This window comes from Pezoporus wallicus, unplaced genomic scaffold (assembly GCF_028554395.1).
Source record: "Pezoporus wallicus isolate ANWC-B61680 ecotype Strahan unplaced genomic scaffold, APGP_CSIRO_Pwel_v1 contig_6897, whole genome shotgun sequence".
Taxonomy (NCBI): Eukaryota; Metazoa; Chordata; class Aves; order Psittaciformes; family Psittacidae; genus Pezoporus; species Pezoporus wallicus.
In genome coordinates, this window is record NW_026636510.1 from 454619 (window position 1) to 473117 (window position 18499).

General features: G+C 43.1%; 1 protein-coding gene and 1 long non-coding RNA gene across 7 annotated transcripts in view; one reads left to right on the forward strand and one right to left on the reverse strand.

The window, feature by feature from the left end:
- MCF2L2 (MCF.2 cell line derived transforming sequence-like 2) overlaps positions 1 to 18499 on the forward strand; it is a 184171-nt gene that overhangs the window by 9427 nt on the left and 156245 nt on the right. The window contains exon 1 of one of the 6 annotated variants that reach the window (XM_057400403.1): positions 13521 to 13804. The exons of 1 other annotated variant lie outside the window; for it this stretch is intronic. In XM_057400403.1, coding sequence (XP_057256386.1) covers positions 13663 to 13804 — 142 coding nt within the window. In that variant the 5' untranslated portion in view covers positions 13521 to 13662. Of the gene's footprint in view, positions 1 to 13520; positions 13805 to 18499 lie in introns of those variants that run through there. 4 more of the 6 variants (XM_057400406.1, XM_057400404.1, XM_057400400.1 and 1 more) reach the window with 4 other exon arrangements.
- On the reverse strand, positions 14881 to 15173 carry LOC130594502 (uncharacterized). Its single transcript, XR_008971100.1, has 2 exons — positions 15072 to 15173; positions 14881 to 14997 (listed from the first exon to the last, which is right to left on the reverse strand). It is a non-coding gene; the product is annotated as an uncharacterized LOC130594502 (long non-coding RNA).

An 18499-nucleotide genomic window follows, 5' to 3' on the forward strand; every position in this document is an offset into this window, starting at 1 on the left:
GCAGTAAGGGCAGGATTATTACAGTGAATGCAAAGCTGACCCTCTGGAAGCTGAAACAGGGGTTCAAAGGTCCTTTTCAGGTTATTAGCCCAGCTTTTGTTTTTAAAAGTCATTGATTCCTGACCTGAATTACACAAGCATGAGAGTAAAGGTTAAATTGCTGCAGAAGCCAAAATCCTTTGAAACATTGCAAAGAGGTGATGGGAAATGATCCCGTATCAGTAGTAAAACGGAGTAGCTCTGATCCGGAAAGGTGCAAAGACCTCTTTTTGTGTGAATAAATGGGGACCTGCTGATATTCAGCACTCTGCAGGGCCAGGTATTTCCGTATGTTTTGAGTGTACTCAGCTGTAGCCCCTGCTGCAAACTGGTTTAAGAGGCAGGACAGTGCAGGCATTGCCCTGGGAGCTGAGGCTTATAACCTATTGTCTGAATTGCCCTGATTTCATTTGGGGATCTTGGGTCAGTTCCTAGAAGAGCTCAAGGGAAGCCAAGCTAGAAGATATTGAATCAGATGCCCCACATCTGTGAATGCAGGCTATAATCTCTGTGCTTCCAGTTACCTCCATCTGCGTCTCACAGATCCTGGATGGAAATCAGCAGCTCTCATCCTGAGACTGTTTACGTACCCACCCGTATCACCTAATATACGAGCACCCCAGTTTACTGTGTTTGGGTTTTCATAGTATCAATCCATATATTAACACCATATGTAACAGACTTCATATGAGAAAGGCTGGATCTGCTACTTCTGCAGTGCAGACTGTTGCCTAGGGCAACAAGGTATGAGGGGCTGCAAACCATTTAGCTATTGCTTTCTCTGCATGACTGTGATCTGTATGATTTCCAATTTCCCTTGGGCAGTGGATTCTCTACAGCTGACTCTGGATACAAGAGCAGCTATCTGCAGTTCCAAGACATAAATACAAGCTGAACAATGCAACAGCGTTTTGGTCTGCCTGGCAACAGCTGCTGACAGGAATCTTCTCCTTCAATACATGCCTTGAGCTCCAGAGACTTTATAGGAGTTACTCCTAGATAACAGTGGAGAACCACTTCAAGATACTGGGAGATGGAGATGTAAAGAAAATATAAAGCTGGAGATGGTGTCTTTCAGGAGAGTGATTGTTGCCTTTAAATTCTGAGACCTTTAAGGTAGCTGCCATGTTTTAATTATACATAGGTAGAGGATTAGTCCACAGTTACTGGCATCTCCAGTTGTAATATCTATAGTTTAGTCAGGACTGGTTGGTGCAGCCAACCTTGACAGGCTAAAGAGGTGGACCAGTATGAACCTCATGAAGTTCAGCAAGGCCAAGTTAAGGTCCTCCACCTGGACTGGGGCAATTCCAAGCACAACTACGGGCTGGGTGGAGAATGGATTGAGAGCAGCCCTAAGGAGAAGGACTCAGGGGTGCTAGTTGATGAGAAGCTCAATATGGGCCAGCAGAGTGCACTTGCAGCCCAGAAAGCCAACCAGTGTGCTGGGCTGCATCAAAAGGAGTTGTGGCCAGTAGGTCATGGGAGGTGATTCTCCCCTTCTACTCTGCTCTCATGAGACCCCACCCTGAAGTACTGCATTCACCTGCGGAGCCCCCAGAATAAGAAGGATGCAGATCTGCTCAAGTGAGTCCGGAGCACCTCTCCTATGAAGACAGGCTGAGGGAGTTGGAGTTCTTCAGCCTGAAGAAGAGAAGGCTCCAGAGAGACCTTAGAGCAGCCTTCTAGTACCTAAAGGGGGCCTACAACAAAGCTGGAGAGGGACTTTTTACATGGGCATGTAGGACAAGGGGAATGGCTTTAAACTGAAAAGGGAAGATTTAGATTAGGCAGTAGGAAAAAATTCACTGTGAGAGTGGTGAGGTGCTGGCACAGGTTGCCCAGAGGAGCTGTGCCTGCCTCATCCCTGGCAGTGTTCAAGGCCAGGTTGGAAGGGCCTTTGAGCAACCTGGTCTAGTGGAAGGTATCCCTGTCTGTGGCAGAGGGGTTGGAACTGTCTTTCATGGTCTCTTCCAATCCAAACTATTCTGTGATTATGTGAAATTCCAAGGATGTGCAAGTCCTGACAGACAGGTACTGGGGGAAAGAACTGCAGCAAACACATAGCTCTAGTAACAATGATAAGTAGAAATTAGACTGTTTGGATGTGGGAAGTGTGGATATGCTGTTAATTATACATGTAACAACCTTAACACTTCAAATGCTTTTTAAAATTATTATTATTTTTTCCTGTTATGGAGTTAATATTCTAATAGAATTGCTGCAGCTAGAATTACTACCAGGAGAGTTTGTCTCTTGTTATCAATCAATAATCCTTCACATAACAAGGGATGACTATAAATATTTCCTCCTTTTGAGTCTGAAGTTCACTTTTACCCATTACATTTTGGTTCAGAGGTCTCTGAAGCAAAAGCTTAATTTCTGAAGTGATCAATATTGGTGTTTGCAGCATAAAAGGCAAAGCTGATGACATGCATAGGAGCCATACTATTGATCTTGCAATATTCAGAGAAAAGGTTATTTCAAACACAAATAGCTATGGCCTCAGTATGACCCTGAGCTGTAATCAGGTGCATAACTTATCAGAAAGCTCCCAGCAATTACATGCCAGTAGTTGGTGAGGGAAGCATGCTGGGAAAATCTGATTAATCCTTGTTGTGGTGATCAGCTTTTTTTTTGTGAAAACAAAATTGCTAGTTTCTTTAAAAGACAGATTCAGAGCTACTCTCACCATTTCACATGTCTCATATTTGCACTGTTACCAATTTCTAGCATCTTTTTCCCTTCCACACTGAAGTCAGAAAAGGCTTCACAGAGACTTTGAAGCCACAGTTCAGTTGAGGTAGACTTTTTGGTCCTTTATATGTAGCTCATAAAAAAACCTACTTTCTGGCTTTGTTTTCAGCTAAGGGAGAATGCAGTTTCAGCAATGTGCAATTGTCATTTTGGATCATGTTGAATTACACTGTGGCTATACAGCAGAGCCTTGTGTATAGTTGTATCTTGAATGGGAAAAGAAAGCTAGCAGCCAATGAACTTTGAAGAGCAGTATTGTTTGGACAGAAGCAAAGAGGAGTTTGTCAGTCATATTCTGTGCCCATTCTACCCCAGTAATTTCAATAGCAGCTGTGTACAGGCCACACTCTGCCTGTCCCACTTTTCCCTTCAGAGCTGGATTGCCACCACCATGGAAGGCTTCCAGTCCAGCTACAGGAAGGAGGAGAGATGAAACACAGTCATCCCTTGCATCCTCCACTGTCCAGCAGGATGCCAGAGCATGGCTGCTTCCTGGTGAAGGGTTTGTGTGGGCCTGTTGGTCTCAGGAAGGCAGCTGCTATTGCTAGTGTAGCCTTATCCACTGAGGGAAGAGGGCACATCATTTTGCGCTCGATTTCTACTCTCAAAGTGTTTCAAAGATATGATCAAACCATTTAATCTTCCTTTCTCAGATGAGCTGAAAGGCAGGGTGTCACAGCAGTGGGCAGAGGAGCCTCACTCCCTCAAGCTCCTTCTCCAAGAGATCTTACGGCACTGCAGGATTTGGTACCCAGGCGTTACTGCTGACACAGAGGCCCACCAGATGAGGTTGAGGTGGTCCCCATCGCTGCGTCTTGCAGAGGAGCCACTAGAGGGCACAGGAGAGTGTAACCATTTCTCTACACAACCCCAACAGGAGAAACGCCACCTCCCTGGTCACACCGCAACAGCATCGAAGTGCAAATTACCCACACAGCACGAATTCGGAGAAAGGCATGGTCTCGAGATACACAGCCTGTGAGATAGGTGCTGAACCTTTGAAGATTGGGATATACAAATTCTCTATCTAAGCTTCTGACCTAATCTAGGATTTACTACAAAAAGACATGGCTTGACTACATGTGTGTAATTCTTGATCTCCTTAGGAGCTAAGATGTCTAAGTTTTAAATAAAAGCCATTTTCCTGTTTAGGAGTAAGAACATCCCTTCATTTTAATCTCTAGGAAATACAAGAAAGAGCTAATCTTATGGCAGCTTCTCTTCCAGTAAATGTGAGACTCTGTTGTGATTTTGACAACTTAGTTGAACCCTATAGAAGTTATTGACAGTCTCAAACTTCTGCCAGGAAATACAAAGATTAGGAATACACTTTATGGGAAAATAAGGCTATCATTACTATGATCATTCTCACTCCCCCGAGAGCAGTCCCACAATACTTGAGCAGAGGTAGTGACAGATCCAAAAGACATATCAGGTCAAAGTCTAAACCAGGTCAAGAAGAGCAGAGAAAGCAGCTGACAACAGCATTACCCACAGTATAAGAAAAAGAGGGACTAGGGGCTCTCTTAAATGGAGCAGCTGGAGCACTGTGGGGGAGGGTATGTTGGTGGGAGTCTCCCGTGAGAGTGCTCTGTCATTTAGTTGAGGCTGATTAGTTCACCCAGGACCCTGAGTGCACTCTGCTGCCAAACGCAAAGTATCTCCTCAGTACAGCCCACATGCTCTAAAATACCTGCCATGTCCACTACCAGTGCTGATACTGGGATCAGTCGCTGAACCTGGTTTTAAGACTCATTTACTAGTATTATGTTTTCATTACAACTAATTAGCTCATTCCTTGCAGTTTCAGTTCAGCCTTCAATATCTGCTGCCTCTGAATGTGTACATAGTAGTAATTAGCTTGACACAACACTACAAAACCTTAATAAGCAAGACACTCTTTTCAAATACAGTGTTGAAAAGATGGGTATATCTACAAATGATAAAGTTGAGAAACACTCTTTGTGCCATGTTCAAGGCTGCAGCCAAGAAAGGGGTATTTCTTGGTATGTCCCCATTTATCTTCCAGCTTTACTGCAGTAATTGCAATTGATCTTAGACAAATTGAATACTTTGGGATTCAGTTCCCAGCTGAAGATTTTTCCTTATGCTTTGTTGTTTGTATTGAGATTTTAAACTTGATTGGTGGGTTCTTACAATGCTTCTGACAGAGTTAAAAATATTTTTTTTGGGGTGGGGTGGGTTTTTTTTTGCACAGTTGTTTGCTATTCTTAAAACAAATATATTTAAAACAAGAGACATGTAGAAAAATGCTGGGTAGAATTTTGTTAATATATGCTACAAGGGAGCAGCAAAGAGAGCGTTAAAGAGGGACTGAAACTATTATTTCCCCACCTGAAAAGTAGGTATCAATTAGGAGCAGGTGTTATCACTAATAGTGGCATGGTGAACGGCCACTGGCCTGTTCCAAAGGACCTGTGAGAGAGATACTACTGAAAGAAGAATGTAGATTTTTAGGTGTAGAAGGAAATATAGAAGACTGTATTGTGCACAGGAGGTGGGGTTGGAAAGCTCTGGTAATTCAAAGGCTGATTTGAAGCTTGAGTGATGTGTGGGAAGCTGCAAGGGTGTCTGGAAGAACTGAAGATTGTTAGGAAGCTGGGAAGATGAGTGGGATGCTGGAAGGCTACATGTGAGACCTGGAAGATAGGTGGGTTGACTGGAAATTTGTGTATTGTATAGAGAGGCTTGGATCCTGATCTGAGTCCAATGTTATCAGTTCACATAGTTCAGAGACTTAAGAAGGAAAGAGATATAATTACATGTAAGAGATTCTGTGGGTGTTCCAGAACCCAGGGAGGCAAGCAACAGTTACGGTTTATTTAACAGCACATTAAACACTTAGATTCTCTTTCAGTCAGAGTGACCGTAGGTAGTAGTTTTGTTCACTCAGTTGTTAACCTACAGCTCTTGGAGCCTTCAGGGCTGCAAGAGGTGAAAGAAAAAGTAGAAACCCATCAGATATTATAGCATCTTAGGAGGAAGCAGCATTTGAGAAGGAACAGATGAGGCTATTTACTCTGAATGTCTTTATATTACTTAAGAATTAATTCTAGTGATATGCTGGATGGAGGCTGGCTCTAATTCTCCTTCATGCTACAGCTGGTTTTCAGTGCTATCTAGAAGCATTGGTTAGGTGAACAGGGTGGTGCTTAAAGTCTGCCTGTGGTATTGCTCTCTGCTGGGGTGTGGAATCAGATGGTACGAAAGTCCTCGTGGTAAGAGAGATCTCTGCCAGCTGCCTGCATTGGTGCAGCAGCAGGTGTGCTGGGAGCTGAAATCCTTCTTCAATAAATGCAGATCCCAGAAGATGTGTCACATGCTAAAATCTACTTCTTTTAGTGGTGCATATGTACTGATAATGTGGTGTTCAACCTTGTTCACTGCCCATATGCAGCATACCTCTGTCAGTATCTGGAGCTATGCTCCAAAGCTAACTGGAAAGGGTGCTCTGCTACTGAGATGCTGTTGGCAGCTATTTCTAGTTTGCAGGTCCAGGAGAGGTCATGCTAATCTACATCAATGTTGCTATAGATCTTTGAAACAAAGGCTGATCGCCTCTAACTCCAGGTGATACCAATGCAATCAGAGGTCTTTAGTACCTCAGAGAATCAGAAGTCCAGTGTAGACAGACTTATATTTGGGAGTAGTTATGGATACGTATAGTAGTTACGGATAGCATGCCTTTTGATCCATGTGTGTTTCTCCACTTTCAGGTCATGTCAACAGTCCTTTTATGTTAACTCTGTCATGGTTTCATTCTTGACAACAGAATAGTCCTAGTTGTGAATCTACTGCTTTTAGCTGCTTTCAAACTATTTCGCTGTTGCTTCTTTAAGCAGAACTACTTTGCACTTAAAGATTGCCCTCAGTATAATCCAGTTCAAAGGGCTCTTGAGACAGTAGGAGGTGTTGCGCATTCATCACCAAAATTTGGTGGCTTTTGTTGGGAAAAAATAGGTGAAATTATTCCTGCCCCTTCCTTCCCTCCCAAGCCTTCTCTAAATGGTTCTTAGGTGCATACTTTAAAAAAACAAAAATATTATTCTTAAACTGTATCCTGTTATTGGCAATTAAATGGAAAAATGTCTATTTCATAGAAGCAACAATATCTCTGTGGTGACAAAGCACTCAGCTGAGAATCACTGAAGAAGTACTTACCCTTATTCAGTGCTATGTTCCATGAAGTGGACTATGCCTATTGAAACGAAGGTCCATAAACGGATGTGGGATTAGGTACATTTTATTGAGTTAATCTGTGCTGGTCAGCAGAAAACGTTTATAGTGGAGATTCCTGGCAGACTAAAGAGCAATTTCCTATCTCATCATCTGCACCGCTCAGCTTTGAGGCCAGTGTCTTGGCCTTGCTGCACCCTGGTGCATAATGCAGTGCTCTGGGTGGGGAGAGATAAATGAGGTGTCCGCTGATGCACATGCTAGCAGGTTATCCTGCTTTGGTGTAGCTTGAGGAATCACCCTGTAGACTGTGTCTTTTTAGAACCTTTAATCCGTTACAGGTGATGGCTTAGAGACGAAACTGGGGAGGATGAACTGGGAATGGCTCAGGGGTTCAAGGCTGTCGGTGGATGTGTGTAAGGAACAGCTGTACAGCATCAGGTGCTGAGCAGGAAAAATTCCTACTGCCTCTGTGTAGGTGTATGCCAGTGTCCAGCTGCTCTGTGTGATTGTGCTTGTGGGGGCACACAGAAGAAAGTGCTGCAGCCTCTCATCTGCAGGTGTCTGCCTGTGTGGGCAGGTCCTTCAGGACAGACCTCTGGTTTCTGACAGTAGCCTTGTCCTAGGAAAAAAGAACATGTACTTCACAGTTGCCCGGCCAGAGGGAGTCATTCCTCTTTGACTCATTTTTATCCTCAATTCCTAGAAGAATGCAAGCCTTGCCTTAGGGGATGTGAATGTGTTTGATGCCTATCTGCCAGCTGAGAGAGGTCAGTTGAAGCCTTGGTGTTTAGAACACTCTAGATAGGACCTCCTTTTTCTTTGTGGACTGCTCAAAGTAACTCAGTGAACCTCAATACACAGACATGCAAACAGGAAAAAATCAACAGTCCCTAAAGCCCAATATCCCACCCTATATAGTAACTAATGTTGAGTGTTTGAGAGATGGCAGTAAAACACTGGAAATGCCTTTACTATACTTTGTAATGTGAGAAGCTGTTTCTTCCTATTTGGCATGTGTCCAGAAGACTTGAGTATGAACAAGCCTTGTGATTCTAAGAGATCCTATTTTTATCCCTGTGTCTTTTTGGTGTTCTCCTTTATCTGCTTTAAGTTATGAATTGCAGTAACAAAAAAAAAAAAAATTGCTTCCATGAAAGAATGTATACAGTTGCCTCTCAAGGAAAGAAGCTGTCCTGGTGGTGTTTGCTGCATGGATCCAGCTGTTCTGCACTGTGAGTGCTCCAGTGGTTGGTTGCAGGGAGAAAAAGGTGAAGGGGGAGAGAAAAATGAGCAGTGCAATGCTCTCAGTGTTAGCAAGAGTCAGGGTTAGCATCACATGGGAGGTGACTCAGTGCGTCAGTGGCAGAGTACAGAGAGGAGAAAAGCATGTTCTCTTGATGCCCAGAGACTTTTCAGCATTCATACTGCTGCTGGAAGGCAGTGGCTCAAAGACTGTCCCTGTGCATCCATCTCTCACAGTGTGTGCTATGTTGGTAAGGTGATTATGGCGTTTAGGAGTGTGGAAGAATGGTGGCCTGACATGCTGTTTTATGGATCACAACTTTCTCTGGGTTACTGAGTGTTTCTCTCATCTGCTCCTTTTGCATTTACTTGTATTTAATTTTATTCCCCTATCTCTTTAAGACAAGAGCTATCTTTTAGGTATGTACTGCACAGGAAGGCTCTTAGCCTCACTTACATCCTTAGACATTTTCATTATCAGGGCTGGAATAATTTTGCATCCAAGCCTAGGCCCTGCATCTAGCTGCTCTTTACCCTTGTGCCAATTACAGATTGGTAACTTTGGGAATCTGTTTATCTTGCCAAGTAGATTCCTAGCAGGACAGAAATGCCTTCTGTTGTTGTTGGTCTGCACTTGACTGCAGAGGTCAAGAGAACTAGATAAAATAAACACTGAAGGTGCAGCAGCAAGTCCTGCCCAGTGCTTGACCTATGAAGATTCCACTCATCTCCTGATCTCCTGGGCAGATTCTCTAATCCAGCAGTGATGGCACTGGCTTGTTTCGTTTTTTTTTAAATAATCATGGTAATGGTCCTTGATTGATTAGCCGTGGATGTCTATACAGGTTTGAGATGGCAAAAAAAATTCTTTGGCTAGGTTGTCTTCTGATCTTTGCTATACTCACTTCTGCTTTTGGCAGCTCACATGGGAGTAAATGTGTGCCAACAGTGGCAGAGCTCTTGTTTCCCACTGTTGAAGATGACCAAAAATGCTTTGCTCGTCAGTTAGGAAATCACTTTAAGCAGATCAGTGTAATGAGATTCTGAAGCCATATGGCACTGGAATTAGTGCCTTCTAGTCCAGTAACTGCATGTAGTAGTTGCAACAGTGCTGTATGCTAGAAGTAATTTCAAGAGCAAAGATTTTTTTTTTTTTTCTCTGCTCCTTCACTGGGGCTTAAAACAATGCCTGAGGTGTAGTCCTTTATTAAAAAAGGAGGGGGAGGGAGTCCTGGTCTGCTTTAGTTGGAAGAAAATAAGTGGAAGTTAATAGAAAAGACCAGTTTCCATTTTCTAGCTGAACAATGGAATGGATGCTACCTGTAACAGCAATAAGTGTCCTCTGACAGTAAACCTTAACTTCAAGCTGCTGAAATGCTTTATAGCTTATCAGATTCATGATCTGCATGGTGGGAGAGGGAGAAAGAAGGTCATGGAGGTATATGCAAAAGGAATAGTGTGTTTCAGCATAGCTATCAAAGAACAGTTCAAACATTAGATAAAACATCACAGAAAAATAGTAAAACCTGAAGCTGGTGTTTTGGGAATGAAATACAGAATTAATTATTTTTCCTTAGCTGTTACGTGTATTATTCTTAATACTGTCCTTGGACTTAGATTTCTTATTTCTCAGTTGTGTAGAATACTCTACATAGGTGGGGGAGCTGCTGATCTTCAGGAATAAATAAGCTATTTCCTGCTAATTTTACTGGGCTTTTTTGGGGGGGGTTGGAAGTTTTGTTTGTTTTTAAATCATTCATGGAAAAGGGAGGCAATTTTTGAGTCTCATCTACTAACCTTTCTTGAAACAGGCTCAGTTGGAAAAGTGGTGTCTGTTTCCCCACAATTGTTTAATGACTGTGTGGGGTAAGTTGAAAACAGGAGTGTTTTACAGTGTTTTCTAGCTGCCTCATTTCCACATGCAGCAGAAGCAGGCTCCTTTCTCTGTCACATAATGCTTTTCCAGTCTCAGTTCTTGACTCTTCACAAGAAATTATGTCCACTGGGCCCAGCAGCATTGAGACCCAGTATGTTTGTTCCATGTTTCGTGATACCACCCATTGAAGCACTGCTTTTTGGGGCAGAAGCATGTTATTTTGTGAGAAGAGATATGGGACTTCAACTGATTTAAACTGAATTGACTTTAAATTTATGGCAGTCCTCTGGCCATACAGTCATGACAGCAAGCACTTGTCAGCAAGTTCCAATTCCAAGGTGAACTGGTATTTCTAATGAAACGAGGAACTGATGCAGTTCTTCAGGCAGGTTTGGTTGATGGCATTTAAGGATATCTGTGTGATTGTTGGTTGGGTTGTTTTTTAGTGTGGTTTTTTTTTTTTGTTTTTTTCATTTCTGATGACTCTTTCATTTGTTTACTTGCTTTTTCATTGACAGACCAACCCAGATGATGTTGCTAGGAAATGCTGGCAGTTCATGAGCAGAAAAAGTTCTCTTCCTTAGCTTTTCCAAACATTCTGTCGTGGTTGTCTGGAGCAGCCAGAAAGCAGCCCTTCATTCTATGTTAACTATGGAGAAGACCCAAAGAAGCATGGTTGCCATTTTCTGTACCTGCTCCCTCTGCTATAATCTTCTGCATGCAAAGAAAAATAAGTTGCTTTCAGTCAGATTGATACCTTTCAGCTCAGAGAGGAAAGTTGTGAAGAATCAGTTATCCATGCTGAGGATGTTTCATGTTACATGAAAGCATTTCTGCAAGCCAGCCCTTGCAGCAACACCTGTGCAGATACATCCAGTGCAGCACAGAAGAGGTAATTTTTGTAGCAGGAAACCATGCAGGTCTCTTAGTGCTCCCTTGTTAGAGGTTTCCAGTATGCGTTAGGAGAAGCCAGCCCAGCTGCTTGTGAAATGTAAATGAAATGACTCTTACAGAAGAATAAATAGATCCTTCTGTCCATCCATCCTAGTCCTTCTAGCACAGCACTTAATCCCTGAGGTAAACCTTATGTGCTTTATTGCTAGATGTGTAGCACCTACAGTCAGCTAATTTTCTTTCTGGAGCTGGGTGATGTCAGTGGTACCCCACACATCAGAGATGTCTATTTAGCATTGTAATGGATTGGGGTTTCCTAAGGAAAGACTGAGACTTAGATGATTTTAGTTTCCTTGGGGTGTGCTGTTGGCTACCTGTGCTTCAGAAGCTCACACCTAGGGCAGTTTTCTTCTTGCATCCCACTTCCAGCATTAAATCTCCCCCTTGGAACAGAGTCTCACAGATTCTCCTGTTGCTAAGCTATGGGGGAACAGTGTATGCAAAGGAGGCTGGCAGACAGAAGTGTATTGTTGCAAATGCTGGATTCTCCCCCATTGTATACCTACCTATATGCAAAGCTGAAGTGCAGTTATGCTGTGTATGTCAGACATATGCATGAGCATAGTGTCAGAAAAGCTTGCTTTCTGAGGTATGTCATGTTTGCTTATGTAAGGAAGGACACCTTAAGCCAGAGAAGAGGATGGCAGAAAGGCCATCTTGAAAGATAAAACTGCTGGGTTATGTTTCTGATTTTCTGACCTCATGATGACAGTTCGCTACAAATTAATTCTGCCTCCTGTGCCACTGCTCTATGTAAAATATCGCAGTCGCCTGGGAATTCCTTTATGGGAGCTCTAACAAATATTTTGTAAATGCTAATGAATTGGGTCAACAGCTCAGTACATCACTGTCCTCACTTTGCAGGCAGGGTTTTGGCAAAGACAAAGAGCAGGAGGGTGACCAGCTTCAAGCCATGCAGCAAATTGGGAGGGAGGGAGGGGAGGGAGCACAGATCTTTCACTTTAACAGTGGAAATCCCTTTATAGCTTCCTTTCATCAAAAGGAGAGGTCCTGAAACTCACTACTCAAATCTGGTAGTTACTTTACCGCACGGGCAGTTTGTGTACGCTGGGTTAGGAAGCTTAAACAGCTCACTGTGAAGTTGAGAAGCAGCAGAGTCAGCAGGGGAGGAGCTGCATGAAGTTTGCAGAAGCTGAAGTTTGTGGAATGGGGAAGAACTAGAAAAAAACTTCTGTATGTTTTAGCTTACAAGCATTCAGGCCTGTCCGTCTAGTTATTCACCATTTAATTAATGGCATCATGTGAGACTCTTTTCTCCTGGGCATCTTTGTCCCTTCTAGTTCTTTCTCTGATTTGTATTAATTAGGCTTCTCCTTTCCCACCCCATATCTAGGGATAGTGATCTGAGAGGGTCATGAAATGAACAATACTGGATGCAACTATGCAAGTGGAAACGGGTAGTAGTGATTGAGGCAGAGGAAGGCAAAGACTCTCCTGGCCTGTGTATAAGATCCTTGCAGAAACCTTGGTCTGTACTCAGGTACCTGCAGTTGAGCTCTGCGTTGCAGCTCGGCCCTGATTCAGTAGGTTTTTATTGTATTCTTTGCACTGTCACCAGTGTTGGCTTTGTGCCCGTTCATGCCTCTTCTGTGCAGTCCTCTCCCTGTTCCAGGGAAGGCTCCCTTTTTTAGCTCCCTGCACTGGGACTGGGTGCTCTCTACACTCAGTTCCCCTAGTACTAGTTTCTTCACCAGGCTCTCTAACCAATGCTTTGTGTTATATTGGTTATTAAAATGGAAAAAAGTCGACCTAAACATCCAGCCCCTTCAAAAGAGAAATCTGAATGTATGTTTCAGATTTCTCCTTTTGGTGTCAAAGTGGTGGATCTAAGTTCTTTTTAAACAGAATTTGGGCTGGGGATTGCACAGCTAGCAGAGCATGTCTGCCAGCAGTATTTCTCTTCTGTCCTCCATTTGCTACTCTGTTCATTTAGATTATCAGATCTTATGAGCAGGGACTGTGCACAGCAGCAGCGGGCTTTTCTGTACAGTTGCAGCCTCCCAGTGCCACTGCCAGGCATATGAGTAATTGGTTGAGCAGCTCTGCAGAGCAGTGTCCTTGCACCATCCAAGCTGAAATGCAGCAGTAAAAAATCCATTCTCAGTGGTGAATCATAAAACCATAAGCACAAAAGGAACCAAAAATCATGAAGAAAAATGTTTTCTTAAGAAAAAAGTCTTCATGATCATATCTGGCATGCTTTTGAAGAGACAGCCTGTGATCTTGCAATGTGCTTCTGGGATCTTCTCTCTTCATTGTTGCTTATAAGATAGCTGTAAATTAATGATAAGGAAGCCATTCAGGGCATGGGCTGTGCTGAGGTTCACAGCTTTCATTCTGAATGAGAGAATAAAGTAAACTGATATTGAAAGGAAGGAAGGAGAAACAAACACAGTCAGTAAGCCTATAAAAGTCTTAGCCAATTGCAATGGCGAACATCCTGCTGGCGTGGGTGACCTTGAATGAACTAAGTGGGATAAAATCACCAGCCTGGACTGACGGCTGAAGAATCAGGCTGAATTCCAGCAAACTGAAAGAGCAGATTCCTGTCAAGAATCTCCTGAGCTGTGGCAATGGCTTCTTGGTGTCGGAAATGTGGACAACAGGTGCCCAGGAATCTACCTTTCACTGCTGTCCGGATAACAGAAGGAGAAATGAAATCTTATCATGACTTTATAGGAGGATGCATTAGACTGGAGCGCATGGCGAAGAAAGGTATGTGCAGCATCTTTAAAAGAAACAGCGCTTTCTCTTAGTGGTAGCTGCATTGCATTCCTAGGAGATGTGCAAAAAGAGATTATTTTTCTAATGCTTTTTCTGAGGAGTCAGTGGTAAATAAAGGCAACTAGCTGGATTTGAATATTTACTCAGGTATGAGTGCATCATTTGCGTATTTCTGGGATACTTGCAGTGATTTGACCTAGAGGAGGTAAAAAGAAGTGCTAGACTTATTCTGAATAAATGTTTATTTCATTTGAGTGTTAGACACTGGGGTTTCTGTGTATGCCCAGAGCAGGTATTTGTTGTGCATGTAAAATAGCTTTTGATAGGAATGTTTGTGTTGGGGCAGTAGGTTTAATGACCCCACTGATGCTCTCACCCTGTGCTCTTAAATTACTATGTAGAATGTTAATATCTCTCATTGTAAAGATTCTGGTTTCACTGTACTCATAACAGAAACTTGGATTATCAAGCTTTTTGTGCCCCATGTGAGTCAATCTTGGTATAGGGCAGTATTCCACTCTGAGCAGGTGGCTGCTGGTGTCCTGGCAATTTGTGCTAACTGCATGTTAACCCTGAAGTGGAGTGATGGTAGTTGAGATCTATGCTGTTGGCTGTTTAGTCACTTATCAAGCTTGCTGAATCATAGAACATTTTTAGTCTATGTGTCCTGTGAGAGAAAGATTAACAAAGGAACCCTTTGGTGTCATTTGCTCTGTTAAATTGAATGAATACTTAGCAAACCTCAAATCCAGAAATTTATTGCAAGTTCACTAGTACATGACAAAAAGATCCCCTAAAGTATGCAATACGTTTCTGCATTCAACGTAAGTCTTTATTATGGTTTAATTATCTCTTCGGCAAAGAGTTGTATTCAATCTGGTATATCGAGAATATTCTGCAGAAAAAGAGGTGGACCAGTAGCAGGTCATCTGCTGGCAAATTGGGGTTTGCAGATGCTTTCTTTAATAGGGCTCTAACACACAATGCCAGGGCTTGAAAACTGCAAAGCTAGTCCATTGTACCTCTGCTTCTACTGGCTATCTATCCACCCTGATTTTTGGGCTCAGTGCCTACTTACACGTTGTTGTATTTGGCTGACCTTTCAGTAACACTGATGTTTCCAGTTGCACTCTTTGTAATGAGGCATTCTGAGTTCAGCACAGTATGGCAGAAATGTCTGGTATCTGAGTAAGAGGCAGAACAGAATTAATTGAAGCTCCTTCTTGAATCTTCAATCAGGTGCTTCCAGGTTGCTTACAGCTTTGGGGGCCCATGGGCCTGCTGGAGGCAGAGCTCAGGCATCTGCTGTTCCTTTTCTTCCTGTAGGTAAAGAGGGGAAGACACTGGTTAGAGCTTTGCCATGGTTACTGTTCCCAGGGAAACACCTTCCCTGCTTCTCACATAGAGAGATGACCTGGCATAGTGGATGGGTGGAAATCCCTTGGAAAATCATTTTCTGCTAGAGAGCAGATATGTCAAGTCAGTCTGAGCCTGTTGCCACTTTGTGAAGCAGAAAGCATCTTCACTGCTTTTATTATAAATTCTGTCAGTGAGGCATCAGGAGGGACAGAAGTTAGGTAATTTCTAGGGGCATGGTGCCCTCAGTTGCGTGCAATAGAGCTGTGTGAGCTATGAGAATACACTAGTGACAAACTCTGCATGTGGTGACGTTAGAAGGTGGCTGAGGAGCTGGCAAGAGGGCACAGAAATTCATAACACCAACACTGCCTGGGTTCTTTGCTCCTGCTCTGAACTGCCTCTGACTCTGTACTCATCTCTAGTTTTGGCATTAGTTTCCTTATCTGCAAAGCAGAAGCAGTGGGAATTGCCCACCTTCATAAATAGTGGATCCTGATGATGTAGCTATCCTTGAAGGTTAGACCAGTTTCTGGTTGCAATAGGTGTGACATAAATGCAGGAGAAGAAAGATGATCTGTCCCAGAGAATTTTGGCTCTGGCTCCCTCATCTTGCTAGTCCTTTGATACTAGCAAAGACTCCTTGACAAACTCTATCTGTGGATGTGTGTCTTTTTCTCAGGCTGGCTCTGTCTGAACATAGTGACAATGCAAGGTTATGGATCTCTGTGGTGTATTCTAACTTTGTTCTCACTTGGGGTCAGTGTAAAGATGGAGTGTTGTTGAGGACTAGTTGGTATAAAACGTTTTTCACATGCAGACCACACCTTTGGAGCTCTGTGAATACTATGTGGCAATTTTCTCTCCTGTAGTAAGTATCAGAATGAGAAGAGATGGAAGGTACAGAGGTAACTACAGCATAAATGGAGGTCATGTGGTTGCAGTCAGGCCTGCAGTGGCCTGCCATAACCTGCCTTTCATCAGCAGTACCCCATAGAAAGCAACAAAGTGCCAAGCTGATCCAGTTCCTGGATCATGCAACTTCAAGGTTTCTTTGGATTCTATGCGATTTATTTTGGTGAGTGGTTTAAAACTTGGTTGTAGTTTTGTGTTCATGTAAAAAGATGAAAATAGTGTGTATTTACAAAAAGAATGTACCACTGTAAGGGTTTAGTTGAAGGGCAGCTTCCCTACGGCCCTGTGATGACTGTTCAGAGCTCCACAGCCCCAGCTCCCAGCAAGAGGTAGAGGAAGCACCTTGCTTTATGAACTCCTCTACTGCTGCTGAATTCTGCTCTGGAGTCTGCTGTACAAATGGTGCTACTTTGAGTACCAGTATGTGACCTTGGGACTCTCTGAGAGCTGCAGCTCCCAGTTGCTATAACTGACAACCAAAGGGAAAGAGCTTGCAGAAGCCAGGTAAGAAATGTGGCAGGGACTCCTGTCCAGAGTTGGTCCTCCTTGTAGTGCTCTCAGTTCCTCGCAAAAGAAATACTGAAGCTGAAAGCAAAGCATTAGCCTCATGTCATGAAATATCTCATTCTTGGACAGTGGCCCATATGCCTTTGTAGCACTGACAAGGCTATTCATGTCACCCAACTGCTAGTTAAGAACTTTCATGCTTGGGGACGCCTCCTGTGAAAATGGACCTCTCTGGCCTCAGACGCTCTTAATTAGCTTGCCTTGTTGTGATGCTTGAGTCCTCCAATACAACCACACATCTACTAGAGCTTTACATGGATGGATGAGCATTGGCTGATTAGACTATGCTTCTGCATGCTGTGGAGCTTGAGGATATATGCATGGAGAGCATATATCTTTAAGTAAGTAAATGTGTGACTTTTCATCTGTGCTCAAGGTTGGTGGCTGCATAAAACAGGGTCATGAGTCTGCAGACACTAGGGATTGCACAGTTCAGGGGAAGTTTAGGTTAGATGCAAGGAAGAAGTTCTTTACTGTGAGAATGGTGAGGCACTGGAATGGGTTGCCCAAGGAAGCTGTGAATGCTCCATCCCTGTCGGTGTTCAAGACCAGGTTGGATGGAACCTTGGGTGCCATGGTTTAGTGTGAGGTGTCCCTGCCCATGGCAGGGGGGTTGGAACTAGATGATCTTAAAATCCTTTCCAACCCTGACTATTCTATGGCTCTACGATTACTGAGGCTATTCAGGATTTTGCTGTTGCTGCAAAAGCAGGAAAAATCCTCCTTGCCGGTAGGATGGGGACCTGTCTCTTGTGCTAACAGTGTTTCTGATTTAGTCCTTCTGTAGGAGACAGGAATGCCACAGTTCTGTCTTTCCAGTAGTCATGGGCACTTGTTCTCAGTTCTACTGCTGTGTCTCTCTTACTGCTGGAAATGAAAAGCAGTTCTTCAGATCTGCCTGTTCAGGGAGGAAAAGGGACTGGTTTATTTCTGTCAGGACGACCTTGTACTAGAGCTTAATATTGAGGGAAAGGAGTGCATTGTTTATGTGAAACTAGTGGAGGTATCTGGCCCTGAATCAAAGGCCTTTTGGATATAAACTGGGAAAAATGGCTTTTTTGAGCTTTTCTACCTTCAATAGTGAAATAAATGAGAAATACTTTTCCTTTCCCACATGGCTGACCTTTCCACAAGGGTGCTGGTTACTGGAGAAAGTGACTGTTTCGTGTGAAGACTGAAATCTGCAGTGGAAGCGTGTAAGTGGAAGATAATTCTAAACTCCCTTCAACTCGGTCACAGTGCTTCCCTGTGCGTTGCTCAGAATTTTGCTTGTTTTATTTTCGTACTGTATCTACTGTCTTTAATATAAAGTGCTACCAAGGGAACCTGGGATAAATGTTTTTCAGCTGGCTCTCACTGCAAAGAAAATAGCTAAAATAAAATATTATTATGTTTTCCACAGAAGCTTTTCTGAGAAAAGATCATCTTAAATGTTGTGTCTCTCTTCACCTGTTCCCATTGATATGCAGCCTGCTCTGCTGCTGTTGAGCAATACTGAGCTCTGTTCACCTAATCAGAAAAGTCCAGAGAATAGGGATGAAAATAGAGAAGGCATAGCTTGATTTCCATTTAAAAGGAGTTTTAAGAGATAAATGGAATGTAGTACTGAGAAGATCAAGAGAACAAATTCTTGAAGGGCAAGTTATAGCAGAGGCCTTCTGGGTATTTATGTTTTTTCCTTCCTCCCATGACACCAGAGCAAGAAACAACTTGAAATGGAAAAGCATTAAGCACAGACAGATTGCTGTAATTGGTAATGTTTTGTTAACTTGTGGGACTTATTACCACAAGATAATAGCTCAGTTTCCTTTTTTTGTATTGCCAAAATTGTAGTGTAAACTGTCTAGG